At 41.9% G+C, this 26,856-nt stretch overlaps 1 protein-coding gene across 13 annotated transcripts in view; it reads left to right on the forward strand.

The window, feature by feature from the left end:
* Positions 1 to 26,856, forward strand: part of FHIP1A (FHF complex subunit HOOK interacting protein 1A) — a 151,886-nt gene that overhangs the window by 49,973 nt on the left and 75,057 nt on the right. For 10 of the 13 annotated variants that reach the window (XM_053251961.1, XM_053251950.1, XM_053251952.1 and 7 more), the window contains 2 exons: positions 21,166 to 21,376; positions 25,141 to 25,767. In XM_053251961.1, the coding sequence (XP_053107936.1) occupies positions 21,272 to 21,376; positions 25,141 to 25,767 (732 nt within the window). In that variant the 5' untranslated portion in view covers positions 21,166 to 21,271. Of the gene's footprint in view, positions 1 to 2,101; positions 2,176 to 14,764; positions 14,857 to 18,910; positions 19,024 to 21,165; positions 21,377 to 25,140; positions 25,768 to 26,856 lie in introns of those variants that run through there. The other 3 variants (XM_053251960.1, XM_053251957.1, XM_053251964.1) reach the window with 3 other exon arrangements.

The following is a 26,856-nucleotide window of genomic DNA, read 5'->3' on the forward strand; positions in this document are numbered from 1 at the left end:
CCTCAGAATGAAAAGGAGGAAGGGTTTGTTTGTTTTTGTCTAGGAATATTGTATATTCTGTATTATGTTTTTACAATGTAGACTTAATGCATGTTTAGTATGAAGTAAGTTCCATTGAATTCAATGGGATTTATTTCCAGGTCAGTGTGTATAGAATTGCTGAGACTCTAGGGGTATAGCTGAGACTCTAGGGGTCCAGCAGGTGACTTCTTCACTGGGAAATGAGCAGAGTAACAGGACTGAAGGCATATCACTGTGTTGGAGCAAGCTGGATACAAAGCAAACTAGGATGTTGCACCAACAACTGTCTGGAGCTGAGTGCTTAAGTAGCTCTGTGTTCAGATTGATGCCTCATTTGTAGACTCTGTTATGGCTCAAAGGGGCCATGCTCTTTTCCTCAGATATTGGGTCTGGCAAAGCTGGGGATGTTCTCAATTTCCTGGAGTTCTGATGAGGTATCCTTGGAGGAAGATGTTAGGGCCACTTGCTCAGACTCTTGGACTCCTTTTGCAGAGTGGCAACTTTCAAGTCTCTTTCTTGGGGTGGTTGCTGCACGCACCCCATCTGCTATGCCTTGAACCCCTCCTTCAATAATGAGGACCATAATTCTCGATGCAGAGTGAATTATCGAGCGGTTCTGGATCATCATTGGACATCTGAATGAAGCGGTGGTGATGATCTCAAGCAGTCTGGTGGTGTCACTTGAACTGATGCAGCACCAATAAAGATTTGTGCCACTTCAGCTAGGTGAACATCCTCTGCTAGGCATAGTGGACCCAATCCATGAAGCACCTCCCCATTGGCTTGTGAAAGTCTATAATCTCCACTGTTGCCATAGATAAATTGGATGCAGTATTGGATGAAGTGAGTTGTCCTGATAATCACCCTTTGTAATCTACTCTTAGTTTCCCTTCTAACCTGCGGATGTTCTTTCCACAACCAAGTTCAATTATTCATGGACTAGTGTAGGATTGGAATGTGGGGATGAGGTTATAAAACATGACATTCTCAATTTTTCAAATGCTGCTTTTCCTGCATAAAATATGATTGACTTGCCATAACTTTCTAGAATTACTTGATGTGGTGGTGAAGGAATGGGAATTTTTTTTAGTATTTTAAACATAGTGGCGCACGTGTTGCACAGCATCATGTTGGTGTTACTGGTTTACTTGCATGCCTGTGGCCTTGTAGCAAAGCGCCGGTAGTGTTGCACTTAGAGTACGGATCAACTGCGGTGGTGCAGAGGCTGTTAGTTCAAATCCCCGCCGGTGTGTTTCCCAGACTATGCCTAGTAAATACTTTTGTAGTCACCTATATTGGGCAGCAGCGATCTAGGGAGGTGCTGAAAGGCATAGTCTCAGACTGAGTGGGAGGAGGCACTGGTAAACCACTCCTGTATTCTACCAAGAAAATCACAGGGAATGTGATCGCTAGGAGTCTACACTGACTCAGTGGCACAATCTCAATCTACAGAGTGCGGATGGATCGGTTCCACCCAAATTATGCTGTGCAACATATGGTCCAGTTTTTCTTTTCTTTTTTCATGCTGGTAAGATAGCCTGCCCCCCCCACCTCCTCTCCATTTTTGTGTGCTTTTTTTGGTTTCTCATCATTGAAATTTGGTGGGATGTGTTTTGGTTTGTTTTTGTTTAAAAAGCAGTCAGTTTAGATGCCTTGTGTTTACAGTTTTTCAATGCTTCTGTTAGGTTTCTGTTAACTGAGGCCTCTGTTAATGAATGTGATCATTTACGCAGTGTCATTGTAGTATTGGCATGCTAAATAATTTAGAAGGCTGTGGCAGGTAGATAGCTGTGTAGTGTCTTTGTTACTATGGCAATACATTTGCTTAATGCAAATATTAGTCATTCTGACTATGTGGATCTCCAGGCTCAGGAAATTTATTAGTCAGAATGAGGAATTCAGCCTGGAGTAATTAATTTTCGGTGCTGGTACAATGACAAGTCTGGTCCTTGAGAGCTGAATTGGCTTGCTAGGCACAAGACAGGCAGCTGACCTGCATTCAGGAGACCCTTCTTGATGTTTGTCCTTTTTAACCCCACCCCCCACCCCTTTGCAATCCCTTGACAATAATTTTCTTGAGTCACTTTGTCATCCGTTGATGGAATTGGGATGGATGAAGAATGCAAGTGGCAGAATTGGATAGCTCAAGGCCAGGTACAGTGACACTTTTTGGATTTTTTTTTTTTTTGCACCTGCTGTGTATCACATTGTCCCTTATAGTTAAAGTGTCTGCAAATGGGCACTTCACAAAATAAGACAAACAAGACCCCTCTCCTCAGACTTGCTAGCCACTGAACACAAAACACATGGGAAAGGATGAAATTTCCAGTATTCTTAAGTGGTTTGTAGTTTGTTGCATGGAGGGATCAGCACCATGTGACCTCTCTGCAGACTAGTACAAAAACTGTGCTTTGGGTTCACACTGAAATGTGGAATGATGGTTCCTTGTACCTAGAATGAAACAGAGTTGGGACTAATCTGATTGAATGAAATAGGGTTGGGACTAGTCTGGCTTTGTGTCCCCTATTCTGCCTAGATGATGATGATGATGATGATTTTACATTTTATATCCTGCTCTTCCTCCAAGGAGCCCAGAGCGGTGTACTACATACTTAAGTTTCTCCTCACAACAACCCTGTGAAGTAGATTAGGCTGAGAAAGAAGTGACTGGCCCAGAGTCACCCAGCAAGTCTCACGGCTGAATGGAGATTTGAACTCGGGTCTCCCTGGTCCTAGTCCAGCACTCTTAACCACTACACCACGCTGGCTCTCACTGCAAGATAGATACTTTTACGGCCAATGGCCAAAACAACAACACAAACAATAAACATTATTCCAGCATTCAACATTAACTTAATCATTAACTTTAGCATCAATCAGTGAACTACGAATTCTAACTGCTATGTAACAAAATTTTGCTACAACATGAGAGATGCAGAGTGCATTATCTTCAAGTAAAAATTTCACCAGCAAGTCATCTGATTGATGTTTAAACCTAGAAAGAAGCGGCATAATCAAATGTTATTGTTGTTTTTACATTTATATCCCGCTCTTCCTCCAAGGAGCCCAGAGTGGTGTACTACATACTTAAGTTTCTCTTTCACAACAACCCTGTGAAGTAGGTTAGGCTGAGAGATGCGTGACTGGCCCAGAGTCACCCAGCTAGTATCATGGCTGAATGGGGATTTGAACTCGGGTCTCCCAGGTCCTAGTCCAGCACTCTAACCACTACACCACGCTGGCTCTCTAATGCCTTCTAATATTACTATAGAATCTACAGCGTAATAAAATATGAGCCATTGATTCAGGTTCACCCAAACCACAAGGGCACAAGCGAGCCTCCAGGGGTAGATGTTGAAATCTCCCCGTTAGTATAGCTGAAGGAAAGGCATTAAAGCGTGCTCTTGAAAAAGCCCAGTGGAACTTTCTGACAGTTATGGTGAACAAATATGAAGCCTGGAAAAAACCTACCCTGGCCTTAAACTGACTGTAAAATGCTGGCAGACAGGCCAACTCGTTCTGGAGCTCCATGTCATTTAAATGTTGACGAACTAATTTTTTGGCATTCACTAGGTCAGTTTCTAATAAAAATTCAGGATCCAGGCCAATACGGGAAAGTTTATCCGGAATTGTTACCAGCCAAATTGGCCGGGGTATAGTCGAAAGAAACCTAGGCACAAGTCCCACTGGCTGGAGGTGGAGCTTCAGCCAGTAGAAAATAATCTGCAACCATGCCCTGGTCTCAATCTTCCACAGCCCAGCCTCCTGTCATAGCGTGGGTTAGGGGTGCATCTAGGTGTACCAAAAGGCGCTCTTAGAAAGCCCGACTGAACCCGCTCTAGGGGCGTAAAACTATCAAAGGGGCCCAATTGAATTCCATACAAAAGTTGCGGTACAGTTTTAGCGAGGAACAATGTAATGGCAGCAGGAGTATATCCTCTGCCCTGCGCATCGTGAAATCTCAGAACAGCTACCGCGCTTCATTGAGTGGCTCTCGCTGCAAGATTAGCAGTGTTTCCTTGATTACTCATCAATCCCTAAACCTTCTTGCTTGGCCTCAAAGATTTTATCTGCGCCTGCTGCTGCAGACCGTTCTTTCCCCAGCAGTCTATTTATTTGCCTTTGTGTTTTCCTTGGTTTTTCTACCTTGGTTTTCGTGGGCTAGTTTCTATATTGCCTATGTGTTTCTTGCTGATTTATTTGTTTTAGTCTGTTCTTTTGCCTTGATTCTGTGAAGACTCTGAAGACCAGCTCTCTTAAATGTTGCAAAATTCCTACTTGGAAACCCCTAGCTCTTACCTGGTCACTAACTTAATTCCTGAAACCCAGCTTCCATAATAGCTCCTTATCTGTGGTCCTGACCTGTGGCCTTGAGTTCTTGCTAACTGCCTACTGATATCTGCAAATAGTTACCTAAAAGTCCCTTTTTAGGGAAGGACCCTGTTCTGGGACAGTATTAAAGTGTACACACAATAAAACTTTGCTAAATTTTTCTTGAATATAATAGCTATCCCACTTGTTAGTGGTAATTTCTGGAGAGGTGGTGGTGTTAGTCTGCAGCAAAAGTATGAATTCTTTGGCACCCATTGATGGAATAGGCTCTAATCCATGACAGTGTCTGCTGGTTTTTTTAAAAAACCTGCTAGTTTTTGAGATGCTATAGGACTCTGTTCAAGGTTATTGAGTATTTTAGCTTAATCTCACATTATGCAACTGACCCATCTTATAGGATAATTGTAAGGATAAAATGTGTGATGGAACCACTAGTACACTGTCTGGAACTTCTTGGTGTATGGTCAGGAGTCAAATGTAATAAATAACCTTCCAAGCATATTATCATGCAGAATGAACAAAATTACAAATGACCTGGGAATTGTAATATGTTTTGGTTCCATATTGCATATCCCAGGGCTTGACAAATACCAGGCCCCAGGAAGCCATGACTCCTAGAAATTTAACCGTAGTGCCTAGACTAGACCAGTCAGAGGAAGAGCTATTTAATACAATCTTTATTTGACCCAGGCAGCCCTGTTTCTGTTCTAAAGTATTGAAGGAGGAAAGCTGGTCTTGTGGTAGCAAGCATGACTTGTCTCCTTAGCTAAGCAGAGTCTGACCTGGTTGCATATGAATGGGAGACTAGATGTGTGAGCCAGAGGTGCACCTAGGTAATTTTGGAGCCTGGACCTAAAGGCCTTTGGAGCTGCCTCCCCCACCGCCCCCCGGCAAGTTAAGCGTTATCCCCCTACATACACACACCATGACACACTCAGTATTTTTAACACATGGGTTCTTGGGGGCACAAACAACAACTGAACTCACAAGAATGTAAAATTATTAAACAGGTATATTTATGCAAATATGCATTAGCAGAAACATTTCAGCATGCAACTTAACATATTCCCATCGTACATACTTCTTTCCCCACCCCACCTCTTCTGTCTCTAAAACAGAGGTCACTCCTGGCGCGGTGCGGGCAAGCAGCGCGGCAACCACACCACCTGGGACAGACTAAAGAGGATTTGGGGGCCCCCAAGGGGTGTGGAGGCCCTGGACTTAAGCGCCTCTGGTGTGAGTACTGTAAGATATTCCCCTTAGGGGATGGAGCCAATCTGGAAAGAGCATCTAGGTTCCAAGTTCCCTCCATAGCATCTCCAAGATAGGGCTGAGAGAGATTCCTTCCTGCTACCTTGGAGAAGCCGCTGCCAGTCTGTGAAGACAAGACTGAGCTAGATGGACCTGTGGTCTGACTCAGTATATGGCAGCTTCCTATGTTCCTAAGTATGTTACTTGTAAAGGAGATAAAGAGAAGCCCATTTACCTTCTTCCACAGTGTCCATCACTGGTAATTTTGTTAGGTGTCTGGTCTAGCTCCTATATTCAAAGAAAATTTGTCAAGGCCTGCTATATCCTCCACAGGATATAGTTAAGTAAAGGATATAAATTGTCATTTTGGGAGGGCTTTCTTAGCAACTATTTTAAGAAATAAACTGCATTTCACCATCATAATTGGACCATATGTTCTCAATTTTAAAGCAATAGTTTTACAAATAGACTTGATGCTAATACTGTTGACTTGATATAGTTTAATGTGGTCCTTTGGAATTAAACTTTTAAAGCATTATAAATTGTGCTTATAATAAAGGTTATTGCAATTGAATTTAACATTAAAATAGAGGTGATTGCATTCTGGTTATTACATTCAAAGAAGGTATGCCAGCAGATTTAACCAGCATAATGAATTGTAAGTTTGACTCATTAGTTCTTAACGGACACATGCACTGTAGATAATGACACTGTAATCTGCTGCTGCTTTCTCTTGATAAAGTAAGCAAAATATCCCTTTAACATAAGTCATATTACTTGCAAACATTGTTTTTTAGTCTTCTGGGCTAGTTAATATCTGTATCATGTTTCAATATTATGTGGCTTCCTTGCCTTTGAGAACTAATTAGTGGCATCTATGAACATGTAAATGTGGTAGTTGCAGTAAACATTGATTTCAATGATATATAGTGTCCCAGATAGCAGTAGAAATGGAGCTGTGACCCTATACGAGGTAGAACTGTTCTGGCTGCCCATAGGGGATGTGGGTGTTTTTTGTGCTTGTGATTATGCTGGGAAAAGAAAATAAGAACGATTCACTAATATATCTGCATAGGAGAAAAAGAAGACAAAGGCAGCCACTAACAGTCTTATTCAAGAGCCTCCAAATTAAAGTTGTTAGCACTATCTTTTTATGAAGCTCTTAGCAGGTTATTGGAGAGAGTGTTATAACAAGTGAACCATTTTGTTTTGGATTTGATCTGGAAGAGCAATTAGTGAAAGTGTAGATAGTAGGGATGTACATGGAACTGGCAGTGGTCAATGGGGGTGGGGTAACTTTAAGGGTGGGGAAGGGGGCACTTCCCCCCTCCACTTTCCTCCCCACTCTTCGGACTAGAAGTAGGCAGGAGTAGCTTGCTTGCATGCGCACGTCAGCGCATGTACGTGTGTGACGTGCACATGCCCAGCCTGCATACGTGCATGAGCTACCTTTGCCTACTTCTGGACCAAAGAGCGGACGCGGTGGCAGGGAGCTATGCTGCCGCCCGTCCGGACTAGTTTTCCAGCCAGCGCTGGCGGGGCGAAAAGTGGAGGGAAGAGTAAGTCTACCTTCCCCCTCCCTTAAAGTTATCCCCCCCCCATCAAACTATTTGAACCAGCCAGTGTTCGAACCTGTTCAGAGGCCCATAAAAGGGCCTCCAAACAGGTTTCTGCACATCCCTAGTAGATAGCTACAAACTGGACTAGATCATGGTTCTGACCCTGCTTAGTGTGTCTTATTGCTTTTTGGAAAAGTGATCAAGGAACATTTTGGCATTACCAAACAGCTATCTTTTCTAAGATAATGATTCTGTTGCTGGTTCTCAGAGCAAGAGTGGTTCTATCCTTCATTTTTTTTGTTCCCAAAATGTCAAGATTTCAGACACAACAAAACTGGGCTGCTATGCCTGACATGGTTATAGTCTCACCACCAGCAATGGGGAACCTGTGGTGGGAATGGAAATAATCAAGACCACTCAGAGTTGCATAAGCGGGTACTTGGAAGCAGGGTAAAGGGCTGAGAATGTCCTCTTCAGGACCTTCAGACAGTGTTTGGTTATGCAGTGGCCTCCATGGAGTGAAGTTGAGGAGTGAGGTCAGTAAATGCAGGTGGAGAGTTGGGTTGGGGTGTGTTACATTGTACAACTCAGTTTTTAATGGCTTATGCAGTTCTGGTTTTCTGATAATTTTTTAAAAGTATGTTCCATCAGAAATTTAACTCTTGTTGAAATAGGCTTATTCATTTGACCACTGGCAGGGGAGGAGAAGCTCTCAGACTGCTTAGGAGAGCGGAGCATGCTCTTGATTTTCACTCGTGTGCTTGCAAATATTAAGGAAGGTGGCAGGGAGAATGATTGTCTGCAAGGTGGCAGCTGGATAGGACAGCTTTTCCTCCTACCTCAGCAGGGCCGTATCAAGGTTGGAATGGGCCCAGAGACAAGATTTTAAAATGGGCCCCTCGCTGATATACACACACAAACACACTTCACAATATATAGTGCACTCACACTCACATCCCCATTATGAATACGATGAATATCTAGTTCACATTGAATCTAGTTCACAGGGGCGGATCCAGCAGGAAATTACAGGGGGTGCAACAAAAATTTCCCCCTATAAAAGATCCTCCCCATATAAATATTGGGGCTTGGATTTTCTCTCTCTTGCGAATGTACTATGCCAGGGGGTGTCAAACTTAAATTTGGTGGTGGGCCAGATTAGATTCTGATGCACCTCTGGTGAGCCACACATAGCCTTTGCACCCACCTCACACCAAATGTCTTCCTCCTCTCTGCTCTTTCTCTCATTCCTTTTCTCCCCCACCCCCTTATCTGAATTCACTACTTTTTACACTAAAATACACTCAGGGAAAGATTGATTTTTTGTTTTTAGAAGAAATTTGGAACATACTTGCTAATACCAGCTTTTGCATGGAAAATCCTATCATTCTTCCTCTCTCCCTTACAAAGGTGTTGCTAGGTACTTAAAAGATCCAGGGCTTGGGCCCACAGCCTCCCTACATTTTGATAATGAAACCCTTTCTAGCTCCCTTAAAGGTATTCAACACTCTCTTCCCCTCTAGCTTGCTTCACAGTTAAAAATGAATCTCCTTTTTCTCCTGTATCAGATTTCTCCTGTATCCTACGCACACAGCTGAGAACCAGTGTGGTGTAGTTATCAGACTGTCAAGACTAGGATTGGGGGACTTGTGTCCCCTCTTCAGTCATGAAACTCACTGCGGGACTTTAGTTGAGACACTCTCTCTCTGCCATCCAAACCTGCCTCACAGGTTTGTTGTGAGGATAAAAGTGGGGAGGAAGAACATGCACACTACCCTGACCTCTTTGGAGGAAGAACGGGATGTGTGTCATTCATATATATATGACTTTTAGCCACATGCACTCCAGTCCTAAGCATGTACTCAGAAGCACATTTAAATAGCATTTTTACACCAATCACAGCAGCATGCAATTCAGTTTGATCTTTTATTTAGTACATTTCATTTAAGCAAGAAAATCATATGCAAAAACAAATCATATGCAACTATAGCGTATGTCTATATATGACAGTATATATACAATGTATAGTGTGTCTATATGCTACAGAAAGAAAAGCCACCATTTTGATTTCAGATAGGACAGCAGAATGTCATATATGGAGTTGCCCTAATTTTTCAGAATTCAAAGACAACTAATCATTTCATGTGCAAGTTAAAAATGAGTTTCATGTGAAGTGATTTGCAGAGCCTTTTTTGAAGCAAGTGTACACAGTACAAAAATAGACGTTTGATGGGGGAGCATGCTACAAGCACAAAGCAAAATAAAATAAAATAGTAATGTTTAAAAGGGGAAACATATTAAGAGAACCATTTTCTCATATTTTGCTATTTAAGCCATTGTGAGAACTCTGTTGCTAAAAAAGCAGCATATAAATATTTTTAATAAGGGCGGGGGGAGAGAAAGCAACACACAGAGAGACCAGATTAGAGCTATAAGCAGTGTGACTTCAGGAATAAAATGGAACAAAAACAGATCAATTTTGTCAGAGCACCCCCCCCCCCGCATTCTTTTCAGAGCTTTTAATCTGAAACGTTTGCACTGACTAATTTCCTCACAACAAGGTATACTGTTGGGATGGGTAAGGTTTTTCTTACAAGTTTGCACTAGAATAGTTTTGGCATACTTTGAAAATGTTTTTTTTTTTTAAAGCATAATAAGAATTTTCTCTCTCTCTCTCTCTCTCTCTCTCACACACACACACACACACACACACACACACACACACACACACACACACACGATGGCCTTCTTTCACACGTACAAGACACACACGTTCCATGGGGGTGGGGGGAGAGAGCGAGCAACGTGGTAGCTTGACCAAGGGGAACAAATCACACAGAAACCAAACAAACAGCAAAGGGTTGCTTTATTTTTACAAAATGTCTTCTTACTTTCGTTCTTGGAGGGAGAACAACAAGCCAACAGCCAGCTTCCTTGGCTCTGCAGTTCCATACAAATTCCAAGCAGGGGAGGAGCACAAGATGCCAGGAGAACCAATAGGGCTGGGAGAAAAGTTAATCCTTTCTTGAGACTCTGCTACTGCCGAAGTGCTGATCTCCAAGAGACTCAATATTAATTAATAGGGGGTGCAAAATGGGCAGGTGGGGAGTCATGTAACGTGCCTCTGGGGGCCTCTTGAGGCATTGGGGCCCCCAGACAACTGTGTCCCTTTGTCTAATGCTAGTGATGCCCCTGTACCTCAGTAAAATGCTGAGGACCGAATATGGGTTGGTTGTGCTCATCCAGAGGAGAACTGGTCTTGTGGTAGCAAGCATGACTTGTTCCCTTAGCTAAGCAGAGTCCACCATGGTTTCATATGAATGGGAGACTAGATGTGTGAGCACTGTAAGATATTCCCCTTAGGGGATGGAGCCACTCTGGGAAGAGCAGAAGGCTCCAAGTTCCCTCCCTGGCATCTCCAGGATAGGCCTGAAAGAGATTCCTGCCTGTAACCTTGGAGAAGCTGCTGCCAGTCTGTGAAGACAGTACTGAGCTAGATAGACCAATGGTCTGACTCAGTATATGACAGCTTACTCTGTCCCTACCCAGCCACTGCCTTGCATGCAGTCATTCTCCTTCCCTCCTACCTTAAGACTTGCAAGCATGCAAACAGAAATCAGGAATTGTCTTGGCTCTACTACCCAGTCCGGGCGCTGCTTCTTCCCTGCTGGTGGTTGTGTGAACAAGCCTCATGTAATGCTATGGGAACTTGGAGCAACTTGCAAGTAATTGAGCCAAGAGTCCTTGGAATTACAACCAAATTGTGCCCCAAAGCTCTTGTCAACACAGGGTGACATTTATAAGTGCAGAAACAGCTGCACATGATTCGTCATTTCATTGTCCAGCTTATTAATGCTTGCTTCAAAGTAAATAGGGATTGAGCTGTAATTCTGTTGAAGAAGAAAGAAAAAAAGAGATCATTGTTACAGGTTTAATGTTGATCCTTATATATGATAAATAAATATTTACAATGCAGTTTTAAAAACTGTTTTAGGATAGGAAATCCTGTTACATCTTGTTAGAGAACAGGGTTTGGCTGTAAATACTTCTGTCATGGAGAAAAACTTGTTTCTGTAATACAAGCCTTGACACATTTTCTTTGGCTCTGGGAGCCAGCCCCGATATTTAGGAGCCAGACTGTCCTCTGCTCTCACTGCTTGCCACCAGCAGTGCCCTTCGCTTCATGTGGAAGTGGACTTTCCCTGCCTTGCTTGCCCCCTACTTTCACACAGAGATTCAGATCCTGAAATTTTCTTCATGTGGAATGTGTAGTGGTTCTGTGTAACTCAGAGTTCTGAATTCTGCTGCTATTCTGAATGATGTCTGAAATTTATTTCTAGTCTGCAGTGCATCTAGTGTGGTGCAAAATAGCATGTTTTGTTTTTACTTTTCAAGAGTTATGGTAAATGTGCCATATTTCCCCCCTGTACTGGAGCTCATCATTACGGGTTAAGTACAGAGCATGTTCAGAGGACAGGACTGATATCATTGTAGTTTTAACTCCTGCTGCCAGGAGGCACCTAGACCCCAGTTCCACTCCTGTATTCACTTGGAACATAGCATAAGAAGAGAGCTCTTGCAAATGTAGGCCTTCAGGTCTTGTATTTTCTTTTTTTCTGCTCCTGTCTTCCCCCCTGTTCCCCTTAGATTGTGCCAGGGCAGGAAAGGAGCTACCTAGGCCCATTTTTATTGGGAAAAAATCCTCAAAAATCTTTTTTCTTTTCCAGTTTGACCAATTCTGCTTAGCCCTTTGAGTCTTTTTCTTTCATTTTCCCTTTCCTCCATTCATGGAAAAAACACAAGCCAAGGATCTCTTGTGGGGTTCCCTTTCTGAAGGTACCCCCGCGACTACAAAGCCCACGCCTGGCAGTCTGTTAGGGCAAAATTGCTTTCCCGGGTCCCCCTCCCCTCGTGGAGGCATTGGGGACACACAAAGTGGCCATGAGTCTGCAAAAAGCCTAAAAAAAATCCAAGCACCTTAAGGAAGGACGCTCAGCCACTGAAAAAGAAAGGATCACCTGTTTGCATGCGCCTTAGCGAGTGCACCCTAGCCGCCTGCTGTCCATCTACCTAGCGGAACTACCAGGCTACACAGTGGCATTATCTAGATGGGCTCTCAGGAAGCATTTAAATTCATTCACCGCAGGGGACTCCTGATGTCCCTTCAGGCAGATGTATGCTTTCACCTTAGGCCCAGTACCCTTAGACGCCAGGATTCGGCTCTGGCCTCGACTTAGCAGAACCTACAAGACCTTTAATCTCCCAGTACCAGGGAGAATCACGGCTCACTCTATGCACAGTGCAGTGACCTTGGTGGCTTTCTTGGCCCAGGCGCTATTATCTGACACTTACAAAACTGCTACCTGGTCCTTTATCACTCCCTTCATTCAACACTATAAGATTTCTTCCTTCCACACACCATAGGTGGCTTTTGGACACCGTGTGCTTCAACAGGTCATATAGGTACATCTCCCTACCACGTTTAGGCTACTTGGGTATGTCTCATAATGATGAGCTCCAGCACAGAGGGGAAAGGAACATTGGTCTTACCTGTGAAGGGTTCTTTTCCCCTGTGTCTGGAGCTCATCATGCCTGCCCAGATGTACGTGGATGTTACCTTTTCCAACAACCATTGGATAGTACAATGGGTAACTGCTTTTTGGTTGAGTCAGCTCCATGGGGTTATTAGTGGACAATTTTCCCCTGCTTTTGGTCCTTCCCTACATATGGTACTTCCACCTCACTAACCTCTCTGCCCTCTCTATTGTATATACTTGTTTTTTCTCAGAAGTTTAGGGAGCTCTCTCCTGTATATACTACTGCTGCTCCACGCTACACTCTTGGAACTGGGGTCTAGGCACCTCCTTGCGGCAGGAAGTTAAAACGACAATGATGTCAGTCCTGTCTTCTGAGCATGCTCTGTATTTAACCTGTAATGATAAGCTCCAGACACAGGGGGAAAGAACCCTTCAGAGGTAAGAACAATGTTACTTTCTACAGTATAAGATTATCTACTGTAACAAAAGGGATCCTAGAGTGCCAATCTGATTTTATTTATTTATTTATTTAACATATTTTTATACCGCCCAAAACTTAACATCTCTGTGCGGTTTGATGGAGGAATCCCCCAAGGCACTGCGCTCATCATGTGGTGCCTTGTGGGATAACCGGAGGCCAGGAAAACTAGTTGCGGCCTCTGTTGATCTGCGCTGCTGGTAGCAGTGCAGACAGTGACCTGCACTGCTCCCAGCAGTGCATATATTGTGGGTGTGCGGCTCGTGCGGCAAAGACACAAAGATGGATCATCTGGGGGAAGATAGGTTAAACCCCGCCTTCCCCATTTGCCCTTCCTACATATTGGTTGTGTGAACAACCTTATTGTATTTCTAGGATCTAATGCACTGGTTCAGAGTTCTCAGTTGCCTGCAATTGCTTTGCATTCCATCCTCCATTTATTGTTTAGAGTAGTTACTTTGTTCTATCTAGCATGCAGTTCAGTGCTGCTGATTCTTGAAGGCATTTATACATAATATCTAGATAATAAAGGCAATTTTATTTAAGTCGGCTTCTATAGAACTCTGATTTTTGTCTTTTGCTGCTGTTTTAAGCTGCTCTAAATTGCTGTGATTTTTTGTTTTATGTTGGATTCTGTCTTGTTTCCCCTTGATATTTTCATAAGCCACCTTGTGTTATATATATTGCCTGCCTCCCTTCCTCAAATTTTAAAGCTGTAAATACCATACAAGTATTTTCTAGATCCCAGAAAGATGCAGTTAATAATGAAGAATAGTACACATTTATTGCTGATTAACAAACAGCAATATAATGTGAAGGACATTTCAAATTCTGCCTTTTTCAATAGTTCTGAAGTTATATGGAAGGTACAGTGTCTCAGCACACTTTACCTTTACAGTGTCTCATGAGGTGAATATTGCTTAATAGGAAAGTTCCATATCAGTGAGACTAAGTAAGGTTGCCTGAGCTGAAATGTCTGGCCACACGTTGTTCCTATTTCTTTATAAAGATGGTAAATATGTGGTTCCTGAAATGAGCATACCCACAGAGCTGAGGATGCATTTCAGACAACCATTCTTTTTGATATATGGACTCAAGACCATCACTCCTCATGGATTCATCTTTGAAGATAACACATGAAATCCTTATGCAACATCCATCTTTCATCTCTTCCTGTCGCCACCTGCCCTGGAATTCTGCTAACACAGTGTTCTTAACTGCCACCTTGTGAGCTCTGTGTGTGTGTGTGTTTTAAAAAACCCATCTGTTGCTGATGAAGGCATAAGATGAAATGTTCAGCTTAAATGTGGTTAACTCTCTGTAGTCATCTTTTGTATTGTTTGTTTTTGTTTGTTTATATTTTATTATTTTATTTTCTTAATCAAGGCTTTCCCCTCACATTGTTGCTTTGGCTGTCTTGCATCACTGACTCCTCGGATTAGACATAAAGGGCAAAAGAAACATATGTGCACTTGTCTCTTTTGCCCTTTTGTGTCTAATCAGGGAGGCAGTAATGCAGGATATCCAAAGCAACGAAGTGAGGCAATAGCCTTGATTAGCAGGCTATTCCTTCCAGTAGCAGAGTGGGGACGAAAGCTCCAGCAGCCAAAGGAAGCAGGAAGTTCTCTGCCTCCCAGCAGATCAGCTGCCTCTTTTCTCCCCTGGCTGGCTGGACACTGTAAGTTATCTTTTACCAGCCATGGGCTATTTTCTTTTCTTTTGAGGTGTGTATGGGAGGGGTGCTGGCTGCTGCTGCTAGATTTGAATGACTCAAACCATGTGGCTCAGCGTCTGTTTCCTGTGCATAGGCCTATTGGAAATAATGGGTGTACTCGTGTGTAATGTTCACTGCATGGTTTTTGCAACTAGCATCCTTCCCCACCCCCCCACCTCCGTACCAGATGGCAGCCGCCGCCGCCATTGGTAATATGGTCTTTTTGAGATGATCCAGAGACCTGCCTGGCTGCCACATGCTGTACCAACTGCAGTTTCCAGACTATGTACAAAGGCAGGCCCACATAGAGTGCATTGCAGTAGTCAAGTCTGGATGTTACTTGTTTAATTTCATTAATCGTTTACTTTTATATTGTATCTATTAGTCTACTTTCCAGTAAGGCTTATTAGATCACTTGGCATTCTGTGTGTGTGTGTGTGTCCGTCCGTCCGTCCGTCCATGTGTGTGTGTATATGTGCCCGCCCCATCAACTTCATAACGCCTGGACCAAGATGAACCAAAATGGGTACAGTTGTAGGGACACATCAGTGGCGTGGTTTGTGATGATGTCATGCACCCCAATTCAAGATGGTGGATCATGAACATTTGAGATATGATTGGGCTAACTTGTGAACCGCCTAACTGATTTGAACTCAATTTACTATAGGTGTAGGGACACATAGGATTGGCTCAAGAGTGTAGTTTGCAATGATGTCATCCACCCTGATTCAAGATGGCAGACATGTGAACGTTTGAGGTGCAAGTGGGAACAGATTTGGACCAAATTTGATACAGTTGTAGGGACTCCTCAATCACATGGTTTGATGATGTCATCCACCTCAGTTCAAGATGGTGGACACATGAACATTTGAGGTGCAAGTGGGCTAACTTGTGAACTGCATAACCTATTTGAACCAAATTTAGTCCAGGTGTTGGTACAGTGAAAAGAAAGTAGGAAGATTTGTTCTTACTAGAACAACTTGTTTTATTAATGTGAGCTGTCCCGAGAAGTAGTGTACTGGAGGTAGTGAGCTTAAATATTTTAAATACTGTTCTGAGGTCGTCTATCTCAAATGGCATATCAGCCAAAACTGATAGAAAGCACCTCTGGCCTCTGCCTCAACCTGAGACACCAGGGGGAGGTTGGATTCCAGAATCACTCTGACTATTTACCTGTTACTTCTGGGGGATTGTGACCCCATCCAGAACTGGCAGATCAAAATTGTCACCTGACCCTGCACATGAGTACCTCCTGTCTTATTTGGATTCAGTCCATTTGTTATCCTTCATCCAACTCATCACTGCCTGCAGGCAGGCATTTAGGGAGATTGTGCCTTCTCCTAATGACTCTGTCATGGAGAAATAGATTTGAGTATCAGCAGAGCTCAGAACATTCTTGCTCGAAACAAGCCCTTACGAGTGTTCCATTTCAAAACTAACACGCTTCATTTGAATGATCTCCAAGGATGATCTCCAATGGTTAGTTAACAGAGAGAGTATGACTCTGTCAGTCCTTTTTGGATTTCTTGGCAGCTTTCAATACTATCTACCATAGTTCGACCACGGAGTGAAACAGAAATGCCTGGAACGTTCTGTTGGAACAACTGTCGAAAATGGATCTAGTTAATCTGTTTCCAGACACTCTTGAAGGGAACTATTTAATCTTTTAATCTAGATCCATTTCAATCAGACTTTAGGCCTCACTTTGGAACAGAAACTGCTTTGGTCACCCTGTGGGATGATCTGTGCAGAGAGAGAAGGGGGGTGGGGGAGTGCAACCCTGTTAATTCTCTTGGATCTCTCAGCGGCTTTCGATACCATTGACCATGGTATCCTTTTGGATAGGCTGGCTGAGTTGGGAGTGGGAGGCACTGCTTGGAAGTGCTTCTGTTCCTATCTCAAGGCCAGTTTCCAAAAGGTGGTGCTGGGGGATTACTGCTCAACCCCTTGGCAGTTATGCTTTGGGTTCCGCAGGGTTCCATTCTTTCCCCTATGCTGATTAACATCTACATGAAACTGCTGGGAGAGGTCATCCGGCGATTTGGCCTGAGGTGTCATCAGTATGCAGATGACACTCAGTTGTCTGTCTCTCATTTTCATCAGACGCAGGTGAGGCGGTGACTGTCCTGAATCAGTGCCTGGATGCAGTAATGGACTGGATGAGGGTGAACAAGCTGAGACTCAGTCCAGACAAGACAGAAGTCCTGCTGGTCGGTGGTTCCTCTGCTCGGGTGAATGATGTTCAGCCTGTTCTAGATGAGGTTGCACTCCTTTTGAAAGGCCAGGATTGCAATCTGGGAGTGTTCATTGATCCAGCATTGTCGCTAAGCTAGAGGCTCAAGTGGGTCCTGTGGCTTGGAGCGCTTTTTAAATCAGCTTTGGCTGATATGCCAGCTGTGACCTTACCTGGATAGAGATAGCTTGGCTGTAGTTACTCATGCTCTGGTAACCTCTCGCTTAGATTACTGCAATGCATTGTATGTGGGGCTGCCTTTAAAAACAGTCTAGAGACTGCAGCTGGTACAAAATAGGGCTGCAAGATTATTAACTGGGCTGGATGTTTTGATCATATTACTCCAGGGCCTTGTCAGCTGCACTGATTCCCAGTTCGCTTCCAGGCCCAATAAAACGCTGTTTTTAACCTTTAAAGTCCTAAATGGCTTGGGACTGGGTTACCTGAGAGAGGTCTGTTGTGATTTAATGTGTTGCGTCTTCTTATTTGATGTTAATGCTGTGTTGTGAGCTGCCCAGAGAACAATTTGTTATGGGGCAGCTAATAAATAAAGTGTATTATTATTATTAGCCAGTCAAGCCATTTGTTCAGACGGAACAAGCCCTTCATTTGAAGGGCATTCCGTTTATGGTGCCCTGGATAAATCAGTCTACAAATATTTCATGTAATATGCTTCCCTTATGCAGGATGCAAGATAGCATCTTGTCAACCTAAGTGGTACAGTAGGGAAATGCTTGACTAACAAGCAGAAGGTTGCCCATTCGAATCCCCGCTGCTACTATATCTGGCAGCAGTGATATAGGATGCTGCTGAAAAGAATCATCTCGTTCTGCGCAGGAGGAGGCAATGGTAGCCCCCACCTGTATTCTGCCAAAGAAAACCACAGGGCTCTGTGGGCGCCAGGAGTTGGCTCGATGGCACACTTTACCTATACCTTATGAAGAACAGAAATTAAAAATGATACGATGTTTATATTTTAATCATTAATATATTAAATATTTATAGGCTTTCCCATTTTTGTAATCCATTGAGAATTTTATATGGTGTTTTTCTTTCTTATTGTATAATTTAAAGTTGGGGCCGATATATGATGTATTTCTTGGACTTGAGGAGAAGTAGTTTGAAATAGTTGTATTATGTTTCTTTGCTTTAAAAAAAAAAAAGCAAATGAAACCATTAAAAAATATTTGGGATATATGGAGGTAAGCATGATATTTTAGTTGTGGTAGGATGAAGAAATTGTATGGAAACATTCCAGGAGTAGTTTAGGTTGGTGTTTATTTTAGGTATGGTGCCATTCTAAAAAGGACCTCTATTATATAATAACTATATCATCATTTGAGGTGTGGAGGAGGAAAACAAGAAGTACAATGCCAGTCATCTGAGAGATTCCTGAAGCAGCAAAGGGAGGGGAAAGCTAGACTCTTTTGAAAGCTGTGTTTAGTGAAACCACATTACCAAAGAAGGTTCATATTGGTTATAGTATTTATGAGCAGTAGCAGGCAGAAAATGGGGAAGGAGGAGGAGAGGACCGAGCACTATTAGCATTCGATTTTGCTTCTACAGGAAGAGAGCAGGAGGAACCTGAAGTCGGCCATTTAGCGGTAGTACTGAGCTAGCAGTGCTTCCAGAAGGAAGTGGCTATTTAAACCAGACAGTTAAAAGTTATGGGTAGTCATTGATGGGGCATTATGTGGTTGAGCTGTTACTCTTTTTTTATTTTGGGGGAAGAGGGTTTGGGATAGTATAATTAGTTGTTTTGGTGAGAGGAGGGAAACGGAAGGATAAAATGTGAGAGCTGGAATGGTGGTGGTAAATGGTCCTGAATGAGAGGCTGTGCACTTTCCATGGTAACTAATGTATTGAGGTTCCCTTGCTGTGGAGTTGGTACAGGATAGGTGAGCCTCCTAAAAACATTAATTGTTGGGGAAAGAAAGGGATGTATTTAAAAGTGCAAAGAGACATTTTGTTAATAATGGTAATACTGTGTTTTATCATGAATTTGAAACATTTTACTATTTCTAAGTTTGTTAAAAATAATATAAAAATATCTATTCATTGTCTGAACATTATCTACTTGTTGTGTGTTTCATCATTAATATAATGTGAACATTATAAAAAGGTTTTTCCACTGTGTCTAACACTTTTTATTTTAAAAGCCAAGCCATAGATGAAATTTTATCCAATATTGCAATATTGACATTTTTCTGTTAGAAGTATAAAAGGGAACTTTTGTGTTTATAGTTGAAAATAACTTATTTTAAAATGATTGCTATTGTAATGATGCCTTAGTATTTATTGTAATGTTAATAATAACAATAGTAATATTATTACTATTAACATAACAAGTATGTATTACTATTATTGCTGTTTGTTGTAAATCACTTTGAGCCCATTCTTTCTGAAAAGGTGCCATATACATTCATTAATTGATATCATTTCTTAAGAGCTGTTGCACAGGTTACAGGAAAGATCCCCATATTTTTACCAGGGCTTGATAATATCTTCTTTGGAACATTTTAAAGAACTTATGAAAAGCATAAAGCAGATGTGTATACCAAGACTTTATTCTTGCATCTATGAGATAAAGGAAGATTGAAATTTTGCAGATTCCATATTAAAGCTTTTTGTTATCTTTTGTTTAGCTTTGACACGTGTGTGTTTATGTTCTGTGGCACTGCATTTTTGTATCTAATCTCTGTAATCGAGGTCATGTAGTTACTATTTCATCCTTCTAGGGGCTGCTGTTTCCTTACAAGATCTGTGTGTGCCTGCTGCTTTATTCTTGAATGTACACAAACATTGTATGGGGCTTAATTGGTCTGTTAGGAGGGCGGAAAGTCTAAATGGAGGGGGAAATACCTTTTTGTTGTTGCGGAGATCACTTTTGAAAATGTGATCATTTTATTGTTTCCCGTTTTCCCCTTATCCTAAGAAATCAGGGCTGTAAATTCAATACTATCTAATCCATGGCCAATAGAAGATCAACTGATCCAGACCACTGTCTTGAGGTTTGCTAGTACAACCTTTAAGACCTAAGGGCAAGACATTTGCTTTTTGAAAAAACATAAAAGCTAGGATTCTCTGGCTGCTGGAATCTTTACCCGATACCAAGTTCTGCGCAAAGTGTTGCCTGCATAATTTCCAACTTTTAGGCTTCTTGGAATAATTTTCAAAGTAGGAATGTGTGTTCCATCTTTTGAGGATTATTATTTCTGTTATGCACATAACATGGCCATTGGAACATTTCATCACTCACTGACAAGGCAGTCTTTAATCTCCTAGGAGTACTATAGGCCAACAGAAAGAAAGCTCTCCTGTAAGGAGATTAACTACCCACTCATGTGATGATAATGGGTTAGGGATCCAAATCACTTGGTCAGATCATACTAAGATTCGTAACTATTTGTGAGGAAGGCTATTAAAGCAAAGGATCAAATTACAGTACTTATGAAAGTGAATACTAATTAAGGTGGGCTTATTACAAAGTGGTTTACCATAGAGAAAGATTTTTAACATGTAGCACTTGCTTACTAAAATACATTCTTACCCATCTGAAATTTACAGAAGTTATTGTTCTTTGAGAAGGAATGATAATTCTTTCTGTGCTTTCTGAAACATCACCCTCTCAGTTCTTATGCGTTACAAAGAGAGCACAGGATCAAGCCATGAGCAGTATGCTAGAAATGCGGGTTAGTCTAGTAAAACAAATAAAGTTAAAGTGTGCTGTTGAGTCGGTGTCGACTCCTGGCAACCACATTGCCCTGTGGTTGTCTTTGGTAGAACACAAGAGGGGTTTACCATTGCCTCCTCCTGCACAGTATGAGATGATGCCCTTCAGCATCTTCTGTTAGGATACTAAAAAAAAAAAAAAAAAAAGCTTCACACGTGTTATAAAAGATCCTTTGTGACTGTATTTATAAAATCACAGTATTCTCATTGCATTGTTGAAGATATCCATGAAATGTTTTTTGTTATTTTGCATTCTTATGAAATCACACATGCTTATTTAACTGAATTATTCTTTGTCAACTTTGCAGATCAAAAATGTCTACCCAAACGTGACACTTTGTAATGCTGTGATTTGCTACACTGACCACAGAGGAAGTAGAATATGACCTAGTAGAACTGATCTTGGGAGAATTTATGATGTCCACAGGTACAGGTAGCAGGAAAAACCATCGGGCTGTGTGCCTTGAAGGAGTCGATCCTGAAACCTGCATGATAGTGTTTAAAACCCATTGGGCACAGGTAATGGAGATTAGTATATTCTAATTCTTGAAGCTGATTCTTAAAGTTTGTTGTTCTGACAGGATTCTACTTCAGAAAAAGGAGGAAGAAAGGACAAAGGTTGTATTGCCTAGATACAAGTTACTCCAATAGTGTGGTATATTGACTGACTCTGAAAAATGCATCATTCATGTTTTGAAAAACTGCAGAATGTTGCTGTTATTTAGCTAAGAGCATATTGCTTTTGCAATAAGGGGGCATAATTTGATTTGATGAATGAACTAGAGACAGATCTTTGATATTTGATGTTCATGTTTTGAAGTAGAGATATGCACAATATAGATTTTGCATTTTGATTCTAGCTTGAATCAAAACACAGATCACCAAAACATTTTGTTGAAACAGAGGTTGAACCTGTGGTTTTAACGGAACAAAACTTTGGAACACTGGGGAAACTCAAAACACTCCATTGCTTTGTTTGTTTATCTTTAAATTTTTATACCACCCTCATTAAAACAATCTCAAGGCAGTTTACAGAACTTTTTTAAAAAATGACTATAAAGCAGTTATTGAATAAAAATATTAAATTGGAACATTAAAATACAAATCTAATTAAAAGATTAAAAATATATACAATAGGACCATAAAATACAGAGCAGCAGCAACAAAAACAGCACTCATATAATAACCTGGGTAAATAACCAAGATGTCACTTGCTTTCTAAAAACCGTGATGGAAACTGAGAAGCGGATGCCCACCAGAGCATTCCAAAGCCTAGGGGCAGTAACTGAGAAGGCCCTGTCCTGCGTGCATGACAGCCGGGTCTCCCTCATTGTCAGCACATGGAGCAGAGTCTCCATTGATGACCTCGTCAGGTGGGCAGAAACCTATGGGGTCCTTCAGGTATCCAGGGCCCAAACCGCTAAGAGCTTCAAAGGTCAAAACCAGCATCTTAAATTGGACCAGGAAACAAATTGGCAGCCAATGTAGCTCTTTCAAAATGGGTGTAATAAGATCCCAGAGGGCAGCTCCGGATAAAATCCTAGCTGCTGCATTTTGCACTAGCTGCAGTTTCCAAATATTCTTCAAGGGCAGATCCATGTAGATTGCGTTACAGTAATCCAGCTGTAATCCACAGTTGCCAATGACAACACTTGATTTGTATGATAAGCCAACCAAGAATCAAGGAGATCGCAAGCTGATTGGAAGCCAATGCCAGAAAACCATTCTGCAAGAGAAAAACAGACCTCCATAATGGCACTCAAAACATGGAAATATTTTGACTAGAAATGAGATTGTTTTGTTCCAAGCTCAAAACAGGTCCTTTGTGTAAAGGATGTTTTCTTGCAAGCCTGAGATACTTGAAACTGCCCATTTCGAGTTAAAATGTTTCGACGTTGAAATGTTCTGCACATCCCTATTCTGAAGCTTATACTATAGGATTTAAAGAGAGAGCTCAAATTATATTGGCATTGGCTGCAATCCTGCACTCATTTAGGCTGTTTAAATTCATTTGGCTTTAGTGGAGTATCAGCAGCTTAACTGTACAGTTTTGCAGCCTTAATATATTAAGAAAATGTCTTTTGCAGAGTCAGAAAATGGTTTGCTTTTAATAGTGGTGTGCCCAAACCGGTCTGGAGGCCATGTTGGAGGCCTCCGAACTGGTTCGGGAAGGGACCGGTCCGGCGGGGGGAGGGGCGTCTATCTTTAAGGGCGGGGGGGTAGAACTTACCCCTCCCGCCGCTCTTCCCCCTCCGGCGCTGCGGTAATATCCATAGTTTTTGGGGTGGCAGGGTCCTTCCCTGCCGCCCCGGTGCCCGTCGTTGCCCGGAACAAGCTTCCAATGTACCACGCATGCTCGCGGCGCAGCGCGTGCACCCGGCGCCGCCGTGCACACGCGTCGCATACGTCACACGCATGCGTGCGTGTGATGTATGCGGTGCGCGCCGCGGCGCGCGCATGCGTAGTACATTGGAAGCTTGTTCCGGGCAACGACGGGCACCGGGGCGGCAGGGAAGGACCCTGCCGCCCCGAAAACTACGGATATTACCATAGCGCCAGAGGGGCAAGAGCGGCAGGAGGGGTAAGTTCTACCCCCCCCGCCCTTAAAGATAGACGCCCCAAGGTGCCGGTCCGGATGGATCCGGACCGGTGCACATCAATAGTTTTTAAATCATGATTCTTTAAACTGAATGGCAAAGGTTTGCAGGACATCAGGCAGTGGTGTTTACTCTGCCTGAGAGCCTTCCAAGTGTACAGATGCTGGGGATTGATCCTAGGATCTTATATTAAGCATACTCCAGAGATTATCTTGATCTACTTGTTCTAGACGGGGTCATACTTCCCCAAAAGGAACAGGTTCACAGTCTGGGAGTACTTCTCGATCCACATCTCTCTTTGGTTTCTCAGGTTGAAGTGGTGGCCAGAGACACTTTCTGTCAGCTTTGGCTGATACGCCAGCTGCGCCCGTTTCTTGAGATTAATGAGCTCAAAACAGTGGTACATTTGTTGGTAATCTCCAGACTTGACTTTTGTAATGTGCTCTACGTGGGGCTGCCTTTGTACGTAGTCCGTAAGCTTCAGTTGGTTCAGAATGCGGCAGCCAGGCTGGTCTCTGGGTCATCTTAGAGAGACCACATTCCTCTGCTGATGGAGCTTCATTGGTTGCCAATAGGTTTCTGGGCAAAATACAAAGTGCTAGTTATAAAGCCCTAAACGGCTTAAGCCCTAGGTATTTAAGAGAGTGTCATCTTCACTCTGAGCCACACTGCTCATTGAGGTCATCTGAGGAGGTCCCTCTCCAGTTACCTCCGACTCATCTGGTGGCTACACAGAGATGGGCCTTCTCGGTTGCTGCCCCGAGATTGTGGAATGCGCTCCCTGTTGAGATACGATCCACCCCATCTCTGGCAATTTTTTAAAAAAATCTGAAAACCCATCTTTTCACCCAAGCTTTCCCAGCTTTTCAAAACTGTCTGTTTTTAATTTTTATGGCTGATTTTAAATTGTTGCATAGTTTTAACTTTTTATATGTGTTTTAATTGTTTTATGTCAACTGCCCAGAGATGAAAGTTTGGGCGATATAGAAGTTTATTTAAATAAATAAAATAATATAAAATAACCTACTACTGAATTATGATTCCACCAGCTCTTTCTGCCTCACTGGCATTGATTGGCAGAGACACCAATTTAGTATGATGAAACTGATAATATCTCAACCAGAGTGGCCACTATTTGCTGCCTTTGTATTTAATCTAGTTACCCACAAGGATCAAGGCCACTGGTAGTTCTTGCAAAGCCATTGTATTGAAGTAATTGGGTACATATATTACTGTTGTACTGAAAAGGAATAGATATAGGACTTTGGATAGAATATTGAGGCATCTGAGTTTCTTCTGTAGGGAATATGATTCATAAATTCTCTTCAGCCATTATAACTTTTGTTACTTGATTAAGGTTAGAGAGTTCTTTGGGGTCAGGGAACCATCATTTTCATATTCTTTTTTCTATGCAAACCACTATTTGCAGAAAAAAATCAGAGTATTAATCAAAATGTTATCTATCACTGCATTCCTTTTTGAGGTCTGTTTAGAACATGATTGGCTGAATAAAGCTATTTGTACAACAGATTTACAGTGAGAATTAAAACATGGGACTTACTTGATGAACATTAAAGATAGTATTTGGTGAAAAATAGTATTAAAATTTGTAGCATTAGGTTAAAATATATTATTTTGTATCCTTTGTCCTAGGAGGATTTAAGAAGTTGTTTTACTTTTCTATAGGTTGTGAAAATCTTGGAGAAGCATGACCCGTTTAAAAATATCCAGGCAAAATATGGGGCAATTCCTCCAGATGAAGCCAGCACTGTGCAGAATTATGTAGAGCACATGCTCTTCTTGTTAATTGAAGAACACACAAAGGATGCTGCAATGGGACCTATCCTGGAGTTTGTTGTCACAGAGAATATCATGGAGAAGCTCTTCCTCTGGAGTCTCAGGAGAGAATTCACAGATGAGATGAAAATTGAGCAGCTGAAGATATATGAAATGCTTGTCTCTCAGTCTCACCAGCCCCTGCTGCATCACAAACCCATCCTGAAACCTTTGATGATGTTGCTGAGTTCTTGCTCAGGAACCACTACACCAGCTGTGGAAGTAGAGCTGGTAGTTCTGCTGAACCAGCTGTGCTCAATCCTAGCCAAAGATCCATCCATTTTGGAACTCTTTTTCCATACCAGTGAGGACCAAGGAGCTGCAAACTTCCTAATTTTCTCTCTCTTGATTCCTTTCATCCATCGAGAAGGGACTGTAGGTCAGCAGGCTCGTGATGCACTGCTCTTTATTATGTCACTTTCTGCGGAAAACAGTATGGTTGCTAATCACATAGTAGAAAACACTTACTTTTGTCCGGTAAGTTTTTGAATATATCCTGTTTGTTTTAATTTCTTTTAAAAATATTTACACCAACAATACTTCTTGAAGAAATCAGAATTAAGTTTAATATGTGTGTTTATAATTTTAGTACTGCTACATAGAAATTGCAAACGACGGCACTGGAAATAACAGTTCTGAACCAATCTGTAATGACTTGTGGCTATTGTTGTACTATATGTTGCTTTTTCAGCAGAGGACTAATTGAGATACAAAATAAATAAACATATGTATGTTATTTAGTGAAGATTATCAAAGTATCATATTTAAGTGGCCATTTTTGGCTCTAATTATTTTAACAGTATTCAAATGTGCCAAATGAAGATTAGGCATTTTAAAAAAGAACCCCCAAATTAGCTTTTTCTATCCACTGAAACCTAATGGCAGAGTTGCGATTTAGAAAATCTATTTGCTTCTTTTCCTCAGTTATCTTTCAGGTCAGTTGGCTGAAACTTCTTTTAATGCAGATTCACCTTGTCTGTCCCTTTGTTTTTTGATAAGAATAATGTTGAATCACACTAGCCGAATATAGTTCTTTCCCTTTGCTCCCCTACCTTCTCCACCGATCACAATGGCAAGCATTTTACCAATTGCCATGAGATTAGTGATGGCGAATCCAAAAGGTAAAAAGCCAACTCCTTTTATCCTTTAAATCTGCTGCTATTTAAGCAGTGTTACTTTTGTAAAACATGTTAACTTCACACTGCTGCCTTCTGTATTGCCAGAGAACACTGCCTGCATTAGTTCTTGCTATCTGCTTTACTTTGGCTTTATCACACAACAGTGTTCTCTAGGCAGGAATTGTACTATATATGTGTGTGGTACTTTTTTGGGACTTTAATTTTGTACTCCTTAGAAAAGTCACTAATTTCCCTAGGAGTTCCAAAATTAGCATGCTATTTAGAGTGGCTGTGCCCTGATTCCATTCCATATTTTTAAGAGACTTTATCCTTGTAGTCCTCCCCCACTCCATTGTTGTGCATATAGGTTCAAATTTAAAAAAATATGCTTTTCTTTCCTTCTTTTTCTTTCTTTCTTTCTACAGTGTTGAATTTCCCCCCTATGATC

Source organism: Hemicordylus capensis, chromosome 5, assembly GCF_027244095.1.
Source record: "Hemicordylus capensis ecotype Gifberg chromosome 5, rHemCap1.1.pri, whole genome shotgun sequence".
Classification (NCBI taxonomy): Eukaryota; Metazoa; Chordata; class Lepidosauria; order Squamata; family Cordylidae; genus Hemicordylus; species Hemicordylus capensis.